Source organism: Narcine bancroftii, chromosome 5 (assembly GCF_036971445.1).
Source record: "Narcine bancroftii isolate sNarBan1 chromosome 5, sNarBan1.hap1, whole genome shotgun sequence".
NCBI classification, from domain to species: domain Eukaryota; kingdom Metazoa; phylum Chordata; class Chondrichthyes; order Torpediniformes; family Narcinidae; genus Narcine; species Narcine bancroftii.
The window spans coordinates 26,996,960-27,018,464 of record NC_091473.1 but is presented as its reverse complement, the minus strand read 5'-3'; the positions used below and the strand labels follow the sequence as shown (position 1 = coordinate 27,018,464).

The following is a 21,505-nucleotide window of genomic DNA, read 5'->3' as shown; positions in this document are numbered from 1 at the left end:
AGATATTTTAAAATCAGTAAAAACAATCACATGAGAGAAATATGAACTGAATGCACAACTTCCAATACTTTTAAGAACCAACATACATTTTTATCCAGGATCATGAGAGCAAAAGCAATAAAATTATTGTTGCAGGATCAGTAAATTACAGGTTGCAAACAATCTCCCATTAACACCACTCAAGCCAAATCAAAACAAAAATTTGTTAAATTATGTAATTATTGTGATGGATTTAACACTTCCTTTGATCCTGATGGGTACCAATGACATTTTTTTTAAATTTAGACATAACTGCACAGTCATAGGCCCTTCTGATCCACACCATTGAAATAACCCAATTATCCAACAACCCCTGTAGGTTTTGGAGAGGGGCAAGAAATTTGGAGCGTCCAGAGAAACTTTCTGGATTTGAACCTGTGTCGCTGGCACAGTATCAGTGTTCTGCTAACCGCTACATTACCCATGCTGTCCAATAGCTGTCATTTGTTTCCAACAATCTTGTCTGCATGAAGCATTCCAGCACATGGTTGAATTATTTTTGTAACAGATGAAGCAGCTTTCCATCTGTCTATGTGGTCATTCTCGGGCCAAATTCACACGGGATTTTTTTTCTTCTCAATTCTTGCATGTTACAAATGCAAAAAAAAAAAGCCTTTCAACAAATGATAAAGAGGATTTCCAATCAATCCATCGGGAGATATACAAATTCCTGTTTTTTTTCCTCAAGTTGGTCTCATTTTAAGAAATGTATTATTGATGTGCAAAACATTTTTTAATTGGCGCTGACGTCAGAAGAAAACTGCCAGACAGGTTTTGTCCCTGTTAAAATTAGAACAAAGACAACAATATATTTTCATCATAATGAGCTTTAGCCTGGAAATTCCATTTCAAATTTCAGAATACCTGTCCTTGGAATCAACACAATGAGTCAACTATGAAGGAATACCTCCGAAAACAATAGAATATTACAGCACAGAAAACAGGTCCTTCTAGTCAGTGCTGAACTATTATTTCTGCCTCATCTGACTGACCTGCACCCAGTCAATAGCCCTCCATACCCCTCCCATCCATGTATCTATCCAATTTTTTTCTTTAAAGTAAAAATTGAGCCTCCATTCACCACTTTAGCTCCTTCCACACTTTCACTAAAGTTCCCTCAAATCTTTCCCCTAAACTTTTCCCCTTTCACCTTTAACCCACATCCTCTAGTTTCTATCTCACATTATCTTAGTGGAAATGACTACTTGCATTTATTCTAGATACACCGCTCATAATTTTTTAATACCTCTACCAAATCTCCCCTCATTCTTTTACACTCAAGGGAATAAAGTTCTAACCTGTTTAACCTTTCCTTGTACCTCAGCTACTGAAGTCCAGGCAACATCCTAGTTTCTCTTCTCTGCACTCATAATCTTATTGATATGCTTCATCTAGTTAGATGACTAAAACTGCACACAATCCTCCAAATATGTTCTCCCCAATGTCTTATTAAACTTTACTAGAGCATCCCAAATCTAATGTTCAATACTTTGATTTATGAAGCCAAATAGCCAAAAGCTCTTTTTTACCTGTGACCCCACATTCAGGGAATTATATATCTGTATTCCAAGATCCATCTGTTCTACTGCACTCCATGGTGTGTTTCCATTTACAGTGCATGCCCTTTCTTGGTTTTCCCCTCCAAAATGCAAAACCTCACACTTGCCCACATTAAATTCCATCTATTTTTCATCCCATTATTCTAGCTGTTCAAGATAACTCTGCAACCTCTGAAATCCTTACTAGCTCTCCACATCACCTCCAATCTTTGAACATCTGCAAACTTGATGATCCAATTTACCACATTATCATCCAAATCATTGATATAAAGACAATCAACAATGGTCCCAGCACTGATCCCTGAGGCATACCATTAGTCACAGATCTCAAGTCTGAGAACCAATCATCCACCACTACTCTCTGGATTCTCCCATCCAGCCACTGCCAAATCCAGTTCACTACTTCACCATGAATACCAAGTGTCTGACCCTCCCATGTAGAACCTTGTCAAAAGCCATACTAAAGTGCATGAAGACAATATCCACAGCCTTTCCTTCATCAATGTTCCTGGAAACCTCCTTGAAAATTTCAATAAGATTGATTGAACATGACTTATTACATAGAAAGCTATGTTGACTATCTGTAATCAGTCCCTGGCTATCCAAATACTTGTATATCTCATCTCTTAGGACACCTTCCAATAATTTGCATCTGGCTCATTGGCCTATAATTTCCTGGGTTGATTTTGGAGCTTTTTTTAAGCAATGGAACAACATGACCTACCCTCCAATCCTCCTGCACCCCATCTATGGTTAAGGAAATTAAAATATTTCTGCCAGGGCTACTTCAATTTCTACTCTAGCCTCCCTCAAAGATCAAGGGAGTATCTTGTCAGATACTAGGGATTTATACACCCTTATTTGCTTTAAGACTGCAAGCACCTACTACTCTTTAATACTCTATGTATATGCTCCATGTGCCAGTTTTCTGAGTAAATAATCATGCCAGAGGGTTGCCGCTTTAGTTGCCCATTCAGAGCCAGCTCTTCAGCGCTTGACGTCCTGCTTTGCGGAAACTGCCAAAATGTTTGGCCTGGAAGTCAGCCTGAAGAAAACTGAGGTCCTCCATCAGCCAGCTCCCCACCATGACTACCATCCCCCCCACATCTCCATCGGGCACACAAAACTCAAAACGGTCAACCAGTTTACCTATCTTGGCTGCACCATTTCATCAGATGCAAGGATCGACAATGAGATAGACAACAGACTCGCCAAGGCAAATAGCGCCTTTGGAAGACTACACAAAAGAGTCTGGAAAAACAACCAACTGAAAAACCTCACAAAGATAAGCGCATACAGAGCCGCTGTCATACCCACACTCCTGTTCGGCTCCGAATCATGGGTCCTCTACCGGCACCACCTACGGCTCCTAGAACGCTTCCACCAGCGTTGTCTCCGCTCCATCCTCAACATCCATTGGAGCGCTTTCATCCCTAACATCGAAGTACTCGAGATGGCAGAGGTCGACAGCATCGAGTCCACGCTGCTGAAGATCCAGCTACGCTGGATGGGTCACGTCTCCAGAATGGAGGACCATCGCCTTCCCAAGATCGTGTTATATGGTGAGCTCTCCACTGGCCACCGTGACAGAGGTGCACCAAAGAAAAGGTACAAGGACTGCCTAAAGAAATCTCTTGGTGCCTGCCACATTGACCACCGCCAGTGGGCTGATAACGCCTCAAACCGTGCATCTTGGCGCCTCACAGTTTGGCGGGCAGCAACCCCCTTTGAAGAAGACCGCAGAGCCCACCTCACTGACAAAAGGCAAAGGAGGAAAAACCCAACACCCAACCCCGACCAACCAATTTTCCCCTGCAACCGCTGCAACCGTGTCTGCCTGTCCCGCATCGGACTTGTCAGCCACAAACGAGCCTGCAGCTGACGTGGACTTTTTACCCCCTCCATAAATCTTCGTCCGCGAAGCCAAGTCAAAGAAAGAAAGAAAGAAGATTCATGCCAAAAAAAAATTAAATCTCTCTTATCTCTTCTAGCTCCATACATAACTAATCACTCTGATCTTTAAGAGGACAAATTTTGTTCCTTAATATTCTTTTGCTCTCAGTTTATCTATAGAAATCCTTAGGAGTTTTCTTCACTTTGTCTGATTTCCTTGTTTTCTTCCATTTTCTAAAACTTCATAAGTACCTAATTTCCTCCTTGTTGCCTAAATCTGCAATACATCCCTCTTCTTCTGAACAAGATCCCCACTATTCCTTGAAAACAAAGGTTTCCTATGCCTATTAACATTGTGTTTCATCCTGTCAGGAACACACAAACTTTATACTCTCAGAATTTTGCATTTGAAGGTCCTCCACTTACCCAACACAGCCTTGCCAGAAAACCATATCCCAATACACACTTTCTAGATCCTTTCTCATTTCCTCAATATTTGATTTTCTCCAGTTAAGAATCTCAACCCAACCTTTCCTTATTAATAATTAGCTTGATATTAATGGCATAATGATCACTGGACCCAAAATATTCCCCAACATATACTTTGTCTGATTTCTTAATAGGAAATCCTGTATTGCACTCTCTCTAGTTGGTATCTCTATAGAAAACTTCCCTGAACACATTCGATGAACTCGAAGCCATCCAGCCCTTTTACAGTATGAGAGTCCGTCAATACGTGAAAAGCTAAAATCTCATACTATCACAACTTTAAGTCTATACTTTGAGAAGTATGAGATTTGACATGTCATCAAATACTCGATCAAACATCAACAAGCGCACTGTCATAAGTATACTGAGTAGTTGCGTCACAGCCTGGTTTGGTAATTCAAGTGCCAAGAATGCAGAAGGTTGCAATCGTAGCCAAGTTCATGACAGAATCTGAATTCCATTCCATTGAAGGCATTTACATGAGGTGTTGCCTCAAGAAGACAGCCAACGTTATGAAGATCCTCCATTATATTGGTCACAAACTCTTCCCATTGTTACCAAAGAAGAGAAAGTACAGAAGCCTGAAGAACAGTACCTTAGGTTTAAAATCAATTTCTTTCCAATGGCCATCAGGCTCTTGAACCTAACCTTGTTATATTCATCTAAGACTGCATTGACACCACAAAAAGGACTGTCTGCACAATTGTAATACCATTTTTTTCTTGCACGATGGTTAACTGAATATTTATATTCTCTTAATTTAATGAATAGTTGTTTTATTTCTTTATGAAGTACCTGCTCAACTGCAGGAAGCAAGATTTTTTGGTGCATATGTACATTAGACAATGTGTACAACAATAAACCCATCATTATCTACATATCTTAAATTATGACCATGCCTCAACTAGCTGTCAACTGCTCTGAACCCAGTTCCTGTGTTTTTGTCACATTGACAAGATGCTCAAAAATCATTGGTTAGAGCCATAAAAACAAAAATCCAATAATCAAACAGGCCATCAAACACCAATTTAAAATCAACCCCACTCTTATGCCCACTCTCTTTCAAATACCCCAGGTTCTACTCCTCATCTACCTCTATGGGAAATCTATCCACAAGGGCTAATTAAATTACAAACCCATATCGCGAAAACGGAAACTGGAGCACACCCACATAATCAGGGGTAGAATGTACTAATTGCACATAAAGAGCATCAGAGGTCAGGATTGAACCAGAATTACTGGCACCGTGAAGCAGCAGCTCTCTTAGTTTTTGGAGGAAAAATGGTACAAATTCGCTTTTCCTTCTTTGCATATCACAAAATATGCAATTAATTCCATTCACAAATATATGGACATATACATTTTAATGGATAAATTAATAGTTTCAAGATTATCCATTCAACATTGCAAAATGGTCATTAATAAGATTAAATCAGAGCTATTTATTCTTATCCAATCATGGCAAATTCTGAAACTAATCTTTTAAGTGATACAATACTGTAGCAATCGTGTGAAAACAATCATGAAATTTGACATCTTGCTCCTGATTCACACAACTGTAATCCAAGTGGCTTTGAGTATTCTTATCCAGTCTGGCCTACTTGTAATTCATTTTGCACTCCATGTGTGGTTGTTTAAATAATTTTGGACATGAAAGGATAGGTAATATGTACTGTTTTACCATTGCTTATAGCAGCAAGAAGAAATAGAAAGGCAAAGTCAATGTAAAAAAAAAACACGTGAAGGGATCCCATTAAATGTTGAAGAAATCTTCAGAAGGAAAGAAATCAGAAGAGTGAACTAATTGTCCTATTCCATCACTTGACCATGGCTTATCAGTCACATCGATACCTTGTGACTTGATACAAGGCCTGCACTCAAAATGTCAACAATCTCTTCGACTTCATAGATGTTGTTTGACCTGCAAAATTTTTAGCCATGGGTAAGGTGCCAGAGGATTGGAGGATGGCTGATGCTGTTCTGTTATTTAAGAAAAGCTCCAAAAATAATCCAGGAAATGAAAGGCCAGTGAGCCTGTCATCAGAAGTGAGTAAGGTATTCGAAGATGTACTATGAAGTCTGATTAGGGATAATGATTTGTGTGTGGCAGGTCATGTTTAACAACCTTTTGGAATTTTACCCAGAAAGTTGATGAAGGATAGACCATGGATGTTTTCTCTATGGACTTCTGTGAGGCCTTTGACAAGGTCCTACATTAGCCAAAATATTTGCGTGACCTAACAATTTAAAATAACGTGTAAATGTTCCAGTTGGGAGAATGGTTTGGTGGGTGTAACTCAAAGATTCCCTATAACTTTTTGACAAAAAAAATTGAGTGGAAACTAATGCAAGCCATTAAGAAATCACAAATCCTCTCATAGTCCTAATAAAGGAGGAGATATCATCGAAAGCTTGTACATCTGATTATCAGGAAAATTAAGTGTCACGATATAAAATATTAAAATGCAAATCAAAATTGGATTCTGCTAATTGTGCCAAGATCAACATTAAAAGGCTGTTTCTACTTTTAAGGAAGGTTTACTTCATCTATCATAATTTCATAAAGCATTTGTTTAGTCGCTGTAAATAGGGAAATGTGCGCCAAACCTTCACAAAAGAGTCAAGATTCCTTTATTGTCTTGTAATAGTACACAACATATGATGTTCCACAACATTTTCTTCTGCCTTCCTTAAGAAAAACATTCAGCATTAGTGTTCCCTGGCATCCCTTGCAGTAAGCGAGATGTAGAAGCAAGAGGGAGTCATTGAGTGCTTGTGGATTTATGTCCAGGGCTTCTGCAGCTTCATCGACTCCTGATCGATCCATCAGAAACGTGAGCTAAAGATCCAAATCTCTGACAATGATAGAAAAGCCTTCAGTGCTCAAGGCCCTTCAGGACCCCTTCTTCCCCTCAGCACCCTCTCAAAACCCCACTCTGATACCTTGTTCCCATGATCTAGTCCCCAGCAGCTTGCAACCCGTGCAGGTCCCCCGACTGCGAGTCTCTCACAGCCTGCGTGGGTCCCTCAGCCACTGAGCTGCTCACTGGCCCTCTGCCGTGGTCACCATCCTGTTGGGTCCATTAGCCACTGAGCCCCTTGGTGATCCACTGCCATAAAAGGTAAAGTGATAATAACTACTTTTTCAATATTTTCGACTGCGATTCTAAGATTATTTTTGAAATAATTGAATGGGATGTCAAGTAAAATTTTCAACTTAAGACAACAACATCAGCCCCACACTGAAGAAATTTAAGATTTTAGAGCTTATATTTGTGAAAAAATTTGAACCTTCAGGACCACAGGAAATAAATGGAAGGCTCATTTTTCCAACAATGCACTTAAATACCCTCTGACATCCAGAGTAATCAACTCTTCAGTTGCCTCCTGCACTTTCCAAATGGTGATTACTTTCCAAATTATGTCAATGCCTCACTTTCAATATGTCAACATATTGGCCTGAACTAGAGGGGAAATGAATAGAAAAATCATTTTGCTAAATGACAATGCTGAACAAATGTATTCAGCATCACAAAGCCCAATAAAGGTTGCACAATGGCCAATCCATCAATCTCTGAGCATGGATCACACAAATTGAAATCTATAACTCGGTCATTGAGCAAAAGCAAGAGGTATAATTTTTTATCATCATTATCTTTGTTAATATTTAATCATCCTGGAAAACTCTTGCTTCCTTTTCACAAACCAGAATAGAATGTGGATTCTAATGGTTTATTCATCAAAAGAACCTAATTGCAGAAAGCTCAAATCCAACATCCTTCATTATGTCAAACAATTTCTTTCCAATGCATGTTGGAGTGAAAATTTAAAATAGAAACATATTAAAACATAAAATATCAGTTTTCAGTTCATACATTTTTCATAAATATGTCAACATATTGCTAAAACAGGAACTGGCCCATCTGCCCACAGTGTGTGCATCGAACATCATAAAAACATCCATATTCTGTTGAAATGTTCATCCTCCAATCACATTTATCATTCAGTGACCAATTTGAAAAAAAAATTCAAACTAAACTGATGAAACTTTGCACTTGCATCAATACTCAACATTGAAATTTAACCACTTTAATTCCACTCAAAAGAAGCACAAATCTGTTGGGCGAACTCTCAATGTGAGCATCAGCATTTTGGAATGAAGGCCTTGGCTATACAGTGAAGAAAGCCTTCAAATGTTTACACTTCCTTGAAACTAAAATCTTCATTATATGGATACATCAAAGCTGCATGAGCAAGATTGATTAAAAGCCACCTTCAAGATGCTCAAATTTTACAACATTTTTCTGTGCAAGAACATGCTCACTAAATTACCATTTTTTTTCAGGAGGAAAACCGAAATCTTGCAAAGCAAAGTAACCCTATGGCTTCCAAAATGTCTCAAAAATTCTAAAGCAAATAATGAAGCAGTCAGACAAATGTCTGTATTCAATACTTTATGTGAAAGCATAACAAGTGACCATTCTGCGCAAAATTATTCAAAATATTTCAAAGTTTCCTAAGGAATTTGTACACACTATTCCTTCTGTACACCACATATTTATGATAGCACAGATTTTCTTTCCTCCAAATTCAACTAGACTCCAGCTGTAACACTGCCTTTACTCTAAACATTTTTATGGGCACAAAGCAAATCCAGAGCTGCAAAACAGAGATTTTCACTGTATATTGGGAAATACATTATTTTAAGCAAAGAATAAATACATGAAAATAAATTAATAAAATGCTCAGAATTGCTGACAAAAGTAAACAAACTTGTTTTTATCCAAATCAAGTATGAATCATTCATAAGGGACCACTGGGAATTAACTCTTGAAACCTGTCCATGACACAAATTTCTTTTGAACAATATTTATATAAGATTTTCACAAAATATTTGTTCATTACAACAGATTCAAAAACAGAAAATTAAGAAAATAGGAAAATGAGATTGCAGAGCTACTTGACAAAAAAAAGGCCAAATGTCTGTCCAATGTTTTAAAACATATTGTTGACAGGCAACATAGTTTATAATATTGTATATTCAGAAAAAAATACTTAAATGCATCTAAATACCTGTAACACAAAAGACTCATCTCCAAAATTATTAAATTTGTAGGCAAAAAACTGGCAACTTACATGCAAACTGAAGCTTCACTTTTTTGCTCACTATTGTGCCAAATGAATTTGTAGCAAAGCATTGGTAGGATCCATAATCTTGGGTCCGAACAGGGTTATTGATCACCAGACTACCACCAATCACACTGTAATGGTAATCCAAGTTTATATCGATGCCCGTGCCATTTCTTTGCCATCTGTAAAACAAAAGACAAATATTTTAATTGCTTGCCCAAAGTTTTACTGTCATTACAGGTATGCAGGAATAATATTAAAAATGACAAATTTGATACTCCTGCTTCTACAATGTTTGAACGGAACTGTCATTCCCAGCTGCTTCATCTGGCCACTCCGGTGTCTAGCTCCACTTGCCTTCTCCTTGCCAATCGAAATGAGCTCCCAGGTATGACAGAACTACCACCCCAACTGTGAGGGAGCTGTCAGATCAATCTGGAGCTCAACGTATCCTACATCTACTTCTCCATGTCCTACTATTTTGATCGTGATGACATTGCATTGAAGAACTTTATCCGCATTTTTCTGGAGCAATCTCATGAGGAACGTGAGCATGCTGAGAAACTGATGAAGCTACAGAACCAGTGAGGAGGTCGCATCTTACTTCAGGATATCAAGAAACCAGATCATGATGAATGGGGAAGTGGTTTGGATGCAATGCTATGCTCTTTGGAGTTGGTGAAGAGTGTGAATCAGTTGCATTTGGAGTTGCATAAACTGCCTACAGATAGGATTGACCCACATCTGTGTGACTTTTTGGAGACCTACGACTTGGATGAACAAATCAAGTCCTTCAAGTTGCTAGGAGACCATGTAACCAACTTGTAGAGATTAGGTGTTGCTGAAAATGGCATGGCAGAATACTTATTTGACAAACATACCTTGGGTAAAGAAAGTAACTGAAAACTTGAATTGGTGTCAGTCTGTGTGTGAACCACAGTGCACATTTCTGTCCACTTTTCACACTATTTAATTACGTAATTGATACCATCATAAACTTCAATGGATTCTATTAAGCTGCATTCTGGCAGATTTATTGGAGTGTACTTGTTTTAAAAAGGTATTTGATCTGAATAAAGCAACCCAAAAGTGAAAAAAATGCAAATTTATGTGTCAAGATTTCAATTGTACAAAAAAAAAATCTTCTTTCTACTTTTAAGATCCCATTCCAACACCAGGACACAAGCTGGCGGTAAGGTGCTCCTCGTGGTGCGGCTCCCTATACATGATAGCGGGTATCATGGGAACGGAGCTTAGCTGTGAGTCTGGGACAACCTGCACATGTCCTGACCACTTTATATACAGCCTCACAGCTCAACAGCAGATTTCCTGAGGTTATTCATGAAAATGAGATGGTTGATCTGGACAGGATGATGTGTTAATTTTACTTGCTCGATCTTGACATTTCCATTTAATCAATGAAATCATTTTGTCTCTTTTTCAATCACATGGCACACCATCCCATCCCACAGCACTATCAACCTTTCACCATCATGTGACATTCACTTTCTCAACACAATGTGCAGGGATTCCTCTAATCCCCTGATTTTACTGTCACTCAGTGCAGATCTTTGGAGCTTATTGGCTTTTGCCATGTCAGAAAATGGACATTGCTGAATTGCAAATGTTAATATTGATGTACAATAAAGATGTCATTTACATTTTGTTTCTGCATATTTTTTTCTGACCATGTGACATTTCAGGAAGGAATACCCCAAGCAAAACCAGCCAAAATATCTCATCATCTGTTTTTTTTTAAATTTTCAAGTTATTTTTGGTCTGTTTCTTTTGATATTCAACATGCTGTATTGCTGGATGTTTGCTTAACCCTTAATTTCTTTTTGTTGCACTTGAAAATTGAGATATGACATCACATACAACCCTAAGATTCCTTTCTCCTGCAGGTAAGGCAGAATTACCACTAATTGGTAGTGCAAAATACAAACAGTACACAGTGGAGAACATGTAAGCAAATAAAAAACATGTAAATTAATAAAGTGCACAAGTAAGAGTCCTTAAATGAATCTCTGATCGAGTTTGTCATTGAGGATTCTGATGGTGGAGGGGTAGCAACTGTTCTTGAACCTGGTGGTGTGAGTGTCATGGCACATACCCATTCTCACTGATGGCAGCAGTGAGAATAGAGTCAGTGCTGGGTCGTGTGGGGGGGGGGGGGGGGCTTGATGATTTCTATTGCTCTCTAATGTTAGCGTTCCCTGTAAATGTACTCAATGGTGGGGAGGGTTTTACCTGTGAGGTCCGAGCTTGTGTCAATACATTTTAGAGGGTTTTATGCTCAGGGTTTTTAGCTCCACCCATATAGCCTCAGTAGACAAGCCCTCTGGTCTGTTCTGCCTCAGCACAGCTGTGAGCTGTGATATTTTCCCTGATGAACAATGGCACTCCTCTCCATTTCATTTCTTTCCCCCCCCCCCTACCCCCGGAACATTGAGGTGCCAGTTCTGCCCCTCCTGCAAATTTTCACTAATGGCAACATGCTATAATTCTACATGCCACTTCATGCTCTAAGCTTGTCTGCCTTTCCTACAATACTCCTTGCATTGAAATAGTTGCACCTGAGAACATTTCCACCATGTATAACCCCATTGATTTCTAATGATGCATGCAATTTTCACATCATCTTTTCCCTCCTCCATTCTCTATGAGCTCTGGCACTCTGGTTCCCATCTCCCTGCAAATCTAGTTTAAACCCACCAGAGCAGCACTACCAAACTTTCCTTCATGGATATTAGTCCCCCTCCAGTTCAGATGCAAACCCTCCTGTCCATCCAAATTGATCTTTTGCAACAGGTCACACCTTTCTTGGAAGAGAGCCCAATGTTCCAGAAGCCTGAAGCCCTCCCTCCTGGTCCATATCTTTAGCCGTATTATCCTCCTATTTCTAACCTCACTAGCACATGGCATGGGTAGCAATCCTGACATCACAACTGTGCAGGTCGGCTCCTTCAACATAGTGCTTAACTCCCCGAACTCTCCTTGCAGGACCTCCTCACCCTTTCTACCCACGTCATTGTCCCTAAATGGATCATAACATCTGGCTGCTCACCCTCCGCCCTGATAATGCCATGAACTCGATCGGAGATATCTGAGACCCTGGCACCAGGGAGGCAACATACCATCTGGGATTCTCGATCTCTTCCACAGAATCTCTTATCTGTTCCCCCAAACTATGGAATCCCCAATCACTATAGCTCACCTCTTCTCCTCCCTTCCCTTCTTAGCCACAAGACCAGACTGTGCCAGAGACCTGATTGCCATGGTTTGTCCCTAGAAGATCAACCTTCCCAATAGTATCCAAATTAGCATGTTTATTATTGAGAGGATTGGCCATGGGAGTGCCCTGCACTGCCTGCCTGTTCTGTTTCCCTCACCGGACTGTCAACCATCTATCCTCCTCCTCTCTCCGAGGGATTGTCATGTCTCTGTAATTACTATCTATCACCCCCCGACCTCTTGAATGATCCAGAGTTCAACCAACTCCACCTCCATTTCCATTTCCTTAATTTGACTTGTCAGAAACTGCAGCTGGATGAATTTCTCACAGATCAAGTCATCAGGGATACTATTGGCTTCCCTGACAACTCACATTCTTTAAGAGAAGCATTCCCCTGCCTTGCCTGCTATTTCCACTGTTTATGACTAGAGGAACAAAATATATGATATCTAAAACTTGCCCTTACTTGTGCCTACCTTCTGAATTTTTTTGTTCCTCAAAAAGGGTGGCCCTTTCTTATTTCAACTCCAATTATTCCTCGCCTCTTACATAGTTTCATCAGTCTGTTGAACCAAACCCTTACCACTCTGACTCAGTCCACTCTGATGATGGCTGCTCCCTCCATGACCGCTTCTCTGCACAGTCTCTCACTTATAGAATGCTAATCAGCTTCTAGCTGCTGCCCCGCCCTTTTTAAAATTCTAACTGTCACTGCTCCTCAGGTCACCTGACCTCTTGCTCCAATCAGCTTCTTCCTCCAATCAGCACACCTCAGTGCTCCAGAAAAAAAAAACAATCTAACTTTGTTCAATCTCTCCACATACTTTTTTTATCTCTCAAATCCAGGCAGCAACCTGGTAAATCACTTCTATACCATTTCCAAAGCTTCCACATCCGGGAAACCAGAATTACACAAAACATTTCAACTCCATACAACCTTACTAAATTCTTACCTGGTTTTAACATGACTTTTTTTAAAAATAACTAGATGCCTTGAACAATAAAGGCAAGCATGCCATATACCTTTTTACCACACTACTGACTTTCATTGCTCCATTCAGTAAGCTATGGATTGGACCCCCAGACCATCTGCACATGCATGCTCCTAAGTGTACTGCAATAAAATGTATACTTTTCTCTTAATATTTCATCTTCTTATGTGCAGCACCTCAACTTCAAGATTAATCTCCTTCTGTCATTTCTCTGTTCATTTCTTTGTCTGAAAATTATCCTGTTGAATTGTTTGATAACCCTTTTATGAACAACTTTCCCTCATCGCCCACTTACCTACCTTTCTATGCAGGCCATTTTTATACTTCACAAACAATAAGAGTCCTAACTCTAATCCATGTGGAATGTCATGGGCATCCAGCCAGAATATCACCCACCCACCACTATAATTGGTCAACTATGGGTAAGCCAATTTCAAATCCAAGCTATCAATTCTCATAAGATCCCACGTAGCATTGCATTCCAGATCAGCCAACCATAAGGGACCTTGTATTCAAGTCCTTGTCAATAACATTCACTGGTCAACCCTCATCATTCGTCATCATCATCTCCTTAAAACATTCAGTCAAATTTGTATGACATGTCCAGCCATGGACAAAACTTGCTGACTGTCCTTAATCTGACCATGTCTTTCTAAATATGTGGAAATCCTGTCCATAAATATCCTTGTCAATAGCTTCCCTGCTATTACTGATGTGAGTGTAATTTCTTGTAATATCTTCAAGTTGCTCTGATGGTTATTTTTGGAGCTATTCATATGTGCTACTATAAACAAATTTGTATTTTCACAACCTAATTTAACAGTGTTAACTAGTAGTTATACTTCCGCAGATGTCAAGTATATTCATAATTAGATCCAACTCTAACAAAATCAAGCATGCTCGGTACAAATTTGGATATTTATTATCATTTTGAACATTAGGTCGATTTTCCAGGGTGCAGCAACAATTTCAAGGTGGTAACACATCAAGAATAAAAAAAATCCCCAGCAACAATTCCATAGATGTGGAATATGATAGTGAATTGGTGCTATTAATACATTCTAAGTAGTAATTTTAAGGGGATTAAGTCAAATGGTGCTGCCAGCAGCCTTGAGGGGTTGCAGAATCTGGGGAGCAGCAGAACAGCACTGGGCACTAGAAATAGTTTATTTTGATAATTGCAACTAACTTCCGCAAGATTATTTGTCTGAAAATGACCTACAGTTTTTATTTGGGAGGTCAGTTTCCCACATGGAAATGATCGGTCAGAGAACAAGAGATATCAAAATAATTAGAATGAGCCAAGGTAAAATGCTGGAACTTCATTCAGGCTTCTGTTTTTCTCTCATAATTGATAATACTCAAATCAAATTTGATGGATGGAGAATAAACAGAAAACAGGAATGCTTTTTTTAAATAGTCATATATTATGTTTTGTTCTTCAATGGCATTCTATATAAAATTGTTATTTTTTTTTTAAAAAGCAATATCTTCTTCAGTTTGTAAAAAGATTAAGAACAATGTACGTGTGTTTTGTGCTTTAGATGTTCCAATAACCATTTGCCAAATATCAGCTATGCATACCACAGGGGTAATTAATCTTTCAATGACCAGAAAAATACACATTTACAATTTTTATTGGGATCTCAAAGACAGCGACTTCTTTTATCCTTGCAGACGCCCTGATTTTTTAAATTAATCCTTTAAGACATTAGAATATCTGTCAACTTTTTTTTCAATGAACTGCTGTGGTTTATGTGATAATATATAATATATAACCATATAACAATTACAGTATGGAAACAGGCCAATTTGGCCCTTCTAGTCTGCTCTGATCCAAGTACCCTCCTCTAATCCCACTTACCAGCACTCTGCCCATATGCCTCCAACCCCCTCCCATCCATATACTTATCCAACTCTTTCTTAAATGACAAAATTGACCCTGGCTCCACCATCTTTCCCGAAAAGCCCATTCCACACAGTATGTTTAACTAGATGACAATAAAGGTAAAATAAAACATGGATAGCATAAGTTTTGTGGGAATTTGAATGTGGGATAGAATGCATGTTGAAGCAACGAGATGAATTCTGCCCTGATTGTTGTCTGTGTGGTAGGGTCTCAAACTTAAAGACAGTTTGAAAAGGGTGCAGTCAGGACTCGGGCCTTTTGCCTTATGAGAGAGTCAGAGGAGGAGTGCAAGTCTTGTTGGAGAGCAGATTGTTAGAGTTTAGAGACAGGGTAAAAATGGTGCAGAGGGCAAAGGGTTAAGCAGAGTGTTGATTTGTGGGTGTGAGTAATTGAGATCATTGGCAGGGACCAATAAAAGGAGGGGGTAGCCAAAAAAGAACCAGCCAATGAGGGAGTAGTATAGGGAAGGAGTAGAGTTCCTGAGGCTTTAGCTTGAGAGGTATCAGAGGCTGAGAAAGAACTTGCTTCCAGTGAGGAAAAGCTGGAATTTTCTTTAATTAATTTAATTAACCGGAGTAGGTAATGGAGGCAATGGTTAGGGCAGTTCAGTGCTCTGATTGTACGATGTGGGAAGTCAGGGACAGCATGTTTGTTCCTGCTAAATACACCTACAAAGGTGTATCCAGCTGCAGTTCCTGACCAATTGAGTTAGTGACCTGTAGCAAGATGAAATGGGGATCTTGAGGAAGGCAGAGGTAGTGATATACAGGAATTTCAGGGAGGCAGTCACCCCTAAAAATCAGGAGACAGGTAACTGGGTGACAGTCAGAAGGAAGGGGAAGAGACAGACAGTGCAGAGCATCCTTATGGTTGGTTACCATTTTAGCTACTGTTGGGGGGAGGGAAATTACCCATCAGGGACAAGTCAAGGAGGTCAAATCTCTGGCACAGAGTCTGGCCCTTGGTTCAGAAGGGAAATGTTGCAGGGGGTTGAGGGGGGGAAGAGAAAGTTTGAAAAGGGTGAGAGGTAAAAAGAGAAACCATGGGAATAAAGGGGATGAACTTAGAGCATGTTGATGTTGTGGCCATTCTGAAACTTGGCTGGAGGAAGGCCAAGATTGACCAATGCAGATACTGGGGTTTAGGTGTTTTAAAAAGAATAGGATGAGAGGTAAAAAGAGAAACTATGGTGATTGGGGACTTCTTGGTTAGACAATTGGTTAGGAGGTTCTGTGGACAAGATTGAAGCTCCTGGATAATATGTTGCTTCCCAAGTGCCAGGGTCAGGGATGTCTGTGATTGAGTTCACAGAATTCTGGAGCAGGATGGTAAGGTTGTGGTCCACATGGTGACCATTGATATAGATAGGAGAAGGAATAAGGTCCTAAAGAAGGGAATATAGGGAGTTAGGAAAGAAATTTAAAAAGCAGATGCTCAGGGGTGGTAATCTGAGAATGGCTGCCTGTTCCACATGCCAGAGAAGGTAGGAATAGGAAATTGTGACAGATGAATGTGTGGATGGGGTTCATATTTGTGGATCATTGAGTTCTCTTCTGGGGAAGGTTTAACCTGTACAAAAAGAATGGGCTGCATCTGAACTGAAGGGGGACCAATATCTTGGTGGGCAAGTTTTCTCGAGCAGTTGGGGAGGGTTTAAGTAGTTTGGCAGGTGGATGGGAATAAGAATGTGAGGGTAATGAGAGTAAAAGGACAAAAGCATGATGTTATGCACTCTGAGATGGTGAGGAAGGACAGGCAGGCAACAAAATATAAAGATAGCCAATTAGAGGGGTTGAAATGTGTCTATTTTGACGTTCGGCATATTGGGAATAAAGGGGATGAACTTAGAGCATGCATCAATATGTTGTACCTTGATGTTGTGGCCATTCTGAAACTTGGCTGGAGGAAGGCCAAGATTGACCAATGCAGATACTGGGGTTTAGGTGTTTTAAAAAGAATAGGATGAGAGGTAAAAAAAAAAGGTGGTGGTGGGGGGAGAGGAGTAGCATTACTGGTCGGGGATAGTATCAAGGCCATATCCCTCCTGCAGAGGGAGTGTCCACTGAGTTGGTGTAGGTGGAAGTCAGAAATAGGAAGGGAGCAATCACTGTGCTGGGAATAATCTATAGGCCCCCAAATAGCCTTTAGGACACCAAGGAGCAGAGAAGAAGGCCGATTTTGGAATGGTGGAGGAAAACATGGTTGTAGTTATGGGTGATTTCAACTTCCCTAATATTGACTGGCACCTCCTGACTGCAAGAGGGATAGATGGGGCTGAATTTTTCCTGACATAGTATGTGAATCGACTGACTAGAGGAGAGGCCACACTGGATCTGGTTCTGGGGAATGAACCTGGTCAGGTGGCGGACATTTTGGTGGGGGATAATTTAGGTGAGAGTGACCACAACTCCCTTAAATTCAACACAGCTATGAAAAAGGACAAACAATCAAACTGAGAAAGTGCTTAACTGGGGAAGGGCTAATTATGAAGGGATAAGGCAGGAACTAGTGAGAATAAATTGGAAACCGGGTTCAAGATAGGTTTATCTCACTGGGACAAGGACAAAATGGTAGGAAAAAGGACCTGTTGCTGATAAAACAGGTCGAGCAAAAAGTTAAGAGGAGGAAGGAAACATACATTAGATGTAGGAAGCAGGAAACAAAAAGGGCTCATATGAAGTATATGGTAGCCTGGAAGAAACTTGGGAGAGCTTGAAGGGGGCACGAAAATGCCTTGGAATTTGGAATTAAGGAGAACCCAAAGGCGTTCTATACATATATGAAGAACAAAAGGGTGTTGAGAATGAAGGTTGAGGCGCTAAAGGATAAAGGAGGCAATGTGTCCCTGAAGGCAAAGGAAGTTGAGGAGGTTCTGAATGAACACTTAGCATCAGTATTCACAAGGAAAAAGGTCCTTGATCACAATGAGGTCGAAACTGAATAGGTCTATGTGAAAATTAAGGGAGCTGAGTGTTGGATCTTCTCAAAAACATCAAGATTGATAAGTCCCCAGGGCTGGATGCTCTATTCCCCAGGCTTCTGTGGGAAGTGAGAGAAGAGATAGCTGGGGCAGTTGCTATGATCTTTGAAATTCTTTGGCCACAGGGGAGGTGCCAGAGGATTGGAGAATGGAAAATGTGGTCCCCTTGTTTAAAAAAAGGTAATAAGGAGAATCTTGAGAATTAAAGCTGGTGACTCTTACATCAGTGGTGTGTAAACTATTGGAGAGGATTCTTAAGGATAGGATCTATGAGCATTTGGAGAAGTACAATCTACTCAAGAATAGTGTTCATGGATTTATGAAGGGAAGGTTGTGTCTTACGAGTCAAATTGATTTTTTTTAAGGAGGTAACAAAAGAAATTGATGAGAGCAGGGCAGTAGTAGATGTGGTCCACATGGATTTTACCAAGGCATTCCATAAAATCCCCCACAAGAGATTCATTCAGAAAGCCATGTGTCATTGGATCAATGGAAAATTGGCTGTAGGAATAAATAATTGGCTTGCAGGAAGAAAGAGAGTAGTAATGGAAGGAAAGTATTCTGTCTGGACGTCAGACCAGTGAAGTGCCACAGGGATCTGTTCTGGGACCCTTGATCTTTGTGATTTTATGGGTCAGTAAGTTTGAGGCTGACACGAAGGTTGGAGGAGATGTGGATGGAGCAGAAGGTTGTCAAAGGTTACAAAAGGATATAGAGAAGATGAAGAGTTAGGAAGAAAGTGGCAGATGGACTTCAATCTGGATAAGTGTGAGGCTTGCATTTTGGAAGGACAAACCAGAAGGCTGATATTCATGGTTGGTTACTTAAGAGCTTGGATGAACAGAGGACCTTGGGGTTCCAATTCACACATCCTCAAGGTTGATAAGATATTTTAGAAGGCCTATGGGATGTTGGGATTCATTAATCACAGGATTGAATTCAGGAGTAGAGATGTTACAACTCTACAAATCATTGGTAACACCACACTTAGAATATTGTATTCCATTAGGGTCACCTCATTATAGGAAGGATGTGGAAGCTATTGAGAGGGTGCAAAGGAGATTCATCATGATGTTGCCTAGATTGCAAAATAAGTCTTATGAGGCAAGGATAGCAGAGCTGGGACTTTTCACTTTGGAGGATGAAAGGAGACTTGATAAAGGAGTATAAGATTATGAGAGACATAGATAGGCTGGACAGCCTATTCTCGGATAGGATCAGCAAATACCAGAGGGCATGTGTATAAAGTTAAGGGAGTGAAGTTTAGGGGAGACATCAGGGGCAAGTTCTTTTTTTAAAAAAAGAGTTGTGATCGACTGGAATTCCTTGCTAAGAATGCTGGTGGAAGTGGAAACAATGGGAGCATTTAAGGGACTCTTAGACAGACACATGGATGAATGAAAAATAGAGAGTTATAGGGTAAGGGAGGGTTTCGTGCTTTTTTTGTATTTTTCCATGGTCTTATCACATCTTGCCAACAAGAACTTGGTAATTATACATCTTGTACAGCATGCACACTCACCCAAGGTACAATGTTGAAGTAAGTGATCATGTTGATTTCTTCCTTCTGAATTGTTCTTTGCTTGTGCAGTGTCCATACAATTGTATCTGTTCTGACACGGCCATGGCTTAAATTATGAAGAGAGTGACGTGCCACTGATGTGTGATAATATGTAATAAGTTGAGTAGAGTTCCTGGGCAAAGGTGATCTCCAAGATGCTTATGGTAGAAGATTTGATTTTGTTAGTACCAGTAAATGTCATGCCCTGACTTTGTGGAAGGCAATATGGTCACTTTTTTGGCATTTTGGTGTGGCAAATACCACACATCACTTCCAAACTCAAACTTTGGATGTTTCTCCTTGATATCACACTAATGTGCAATGCTCTTTTGATGTCTTGTACCTTAATACTGGTGTGAAAAGTATCCAAAGTGCTGTTTCAGCAGAATGTAATGAGCAGTGTTAACAATGGCTGTCCAGAGGAAGCATATATGAGACGTGAAAGAAGAAAGTGGGGTGGGGAGTGGTAGAGGTGTCTGCTAGAATACAAAAGAAGGTCAGTTTCTGCAAGAGATTGCAGGCAAGGCCAATTTGATAAATTAGAGAACGGGAACATGTAACAAAGCATCATATCAAATAAGGATAAGAATAAATAAGGGAAGGGTAGGAATAATTAGAGTAGTGGGAGAAGTAAACAAGGGCAGGTTTTAAGACAAGAAGAGGAACAGCTTTTGATAGGTTAAACTAATATATCAATTACTCAGTTAACTAACCAATTAAATTAATAGAGGAGTGGTTATGAACACAATGAAATGTATATAAAAAAAAGTTGTTGAATATCAGTGTGTGCGCCTTTCTCAAGGACACCCGCTCTTGCAAGAATGTTGAATAAAAGTTGTATCGCCTCACCTATTGACTCTGCAAAATCATTCAATCCGTGTTTCTATGTTTTTCACACTGGGAACCTGCTCTTGCACCCATGTTTTCACCAAGATTTGAGTAAGATTGATAAATATTCAGAACTACTTCCATCTACCAATAAGCTCCAACCTCGAGATATCATGGAAGCATGTCTGGAAGGGGTCTGAGGATTAGTTATGTATTCTATCTTTAGCTGAACAATTTAGTTACTCTTACCTGCAGGAAATGGCAACAACCCTTGTACATTGGGGATGGATCCTTTTCTGTCATGACACTAATGATTCTCCAGCAGAGGTTTTCCAGCATCTTAAGTATGCCAGCAGGGGAATATATTTGAGGTAATTTCATGACGCTGGCTGTTTTAAAGGTCTGTAAGATGCATCTTTTTCCAATGCTTCAAGACAGCCCGAAAAATAATGATGCAATAAAGCAGAATATCGAATCACAATGTTACATTGCAGGCCAGCAGCAACAGAAATTCACCAAAAGACTCATTGTTTTTCTTTAAAACAATAAATTTATTAATAACTGCTAACAATATAACAACTTGGCTTTACTCCAAGTGTGGGTAGGTGAGCGGGTGCATGAAACCCTTACAACTTAGGCACGATTCTGAAAGTCATTCCAAATTTCAGTCTTAGAAATCCATAGTTGAAACACAGACTTTTAAAACTGATGCACAGAATCACGAAGGAGATGGGAGAGACTGAGTGGCTGGACTTCAGAAAACTCTCGAATCCTTGTTAAGTTTCTTGCTGAGAAATCACCTTTCGAATTAATGATTGTCACATCTCCCCTTTTCCTTGCATAGAGGAAACAAAATGAGTGACTTGCATGATGCTTCTAAAACCCAGGCA

At 39.9% G+C, this 21,505-nt stretch overlaps 1 protein-coding gene and 1 pseudogene across 35 annotated transcripts in view; one reads left to right on the top strand and one right to left on the bottom strand.

Moving 5' to 3' along the window:
* Positions 1-21,505, bottom strand: part of LOC138763207 (contactin-4-like) — a 2,221,540-nt gene that overhangs the window by 824,328 nt on the left and 1,375,707 nt on the right. For all 35 annotated transcript variants that reach the window (XR_011357395.1, XR_011357394.1, XR_011357396.1 and 32 more), the window contains one exon: positions 9,117-9,292. Coding sequence is in view for 32 of the 35 variants with exons in the window: in XM_069936987.1 (XP_069793088.1) it covers positions 9,117-9,292 (176 nt within the window). In the remaining 3 variants the exon portion in view is untranslated. The remainder of the gene's footprint in view (positions 1-9,116; positions 9,293-21,505) is intronic.
* LOC138763209 (ferritin heavy chain, oocyte isoform-like) lies at positions 9,487-10,013 on the top strand (annotated as a pseudogene).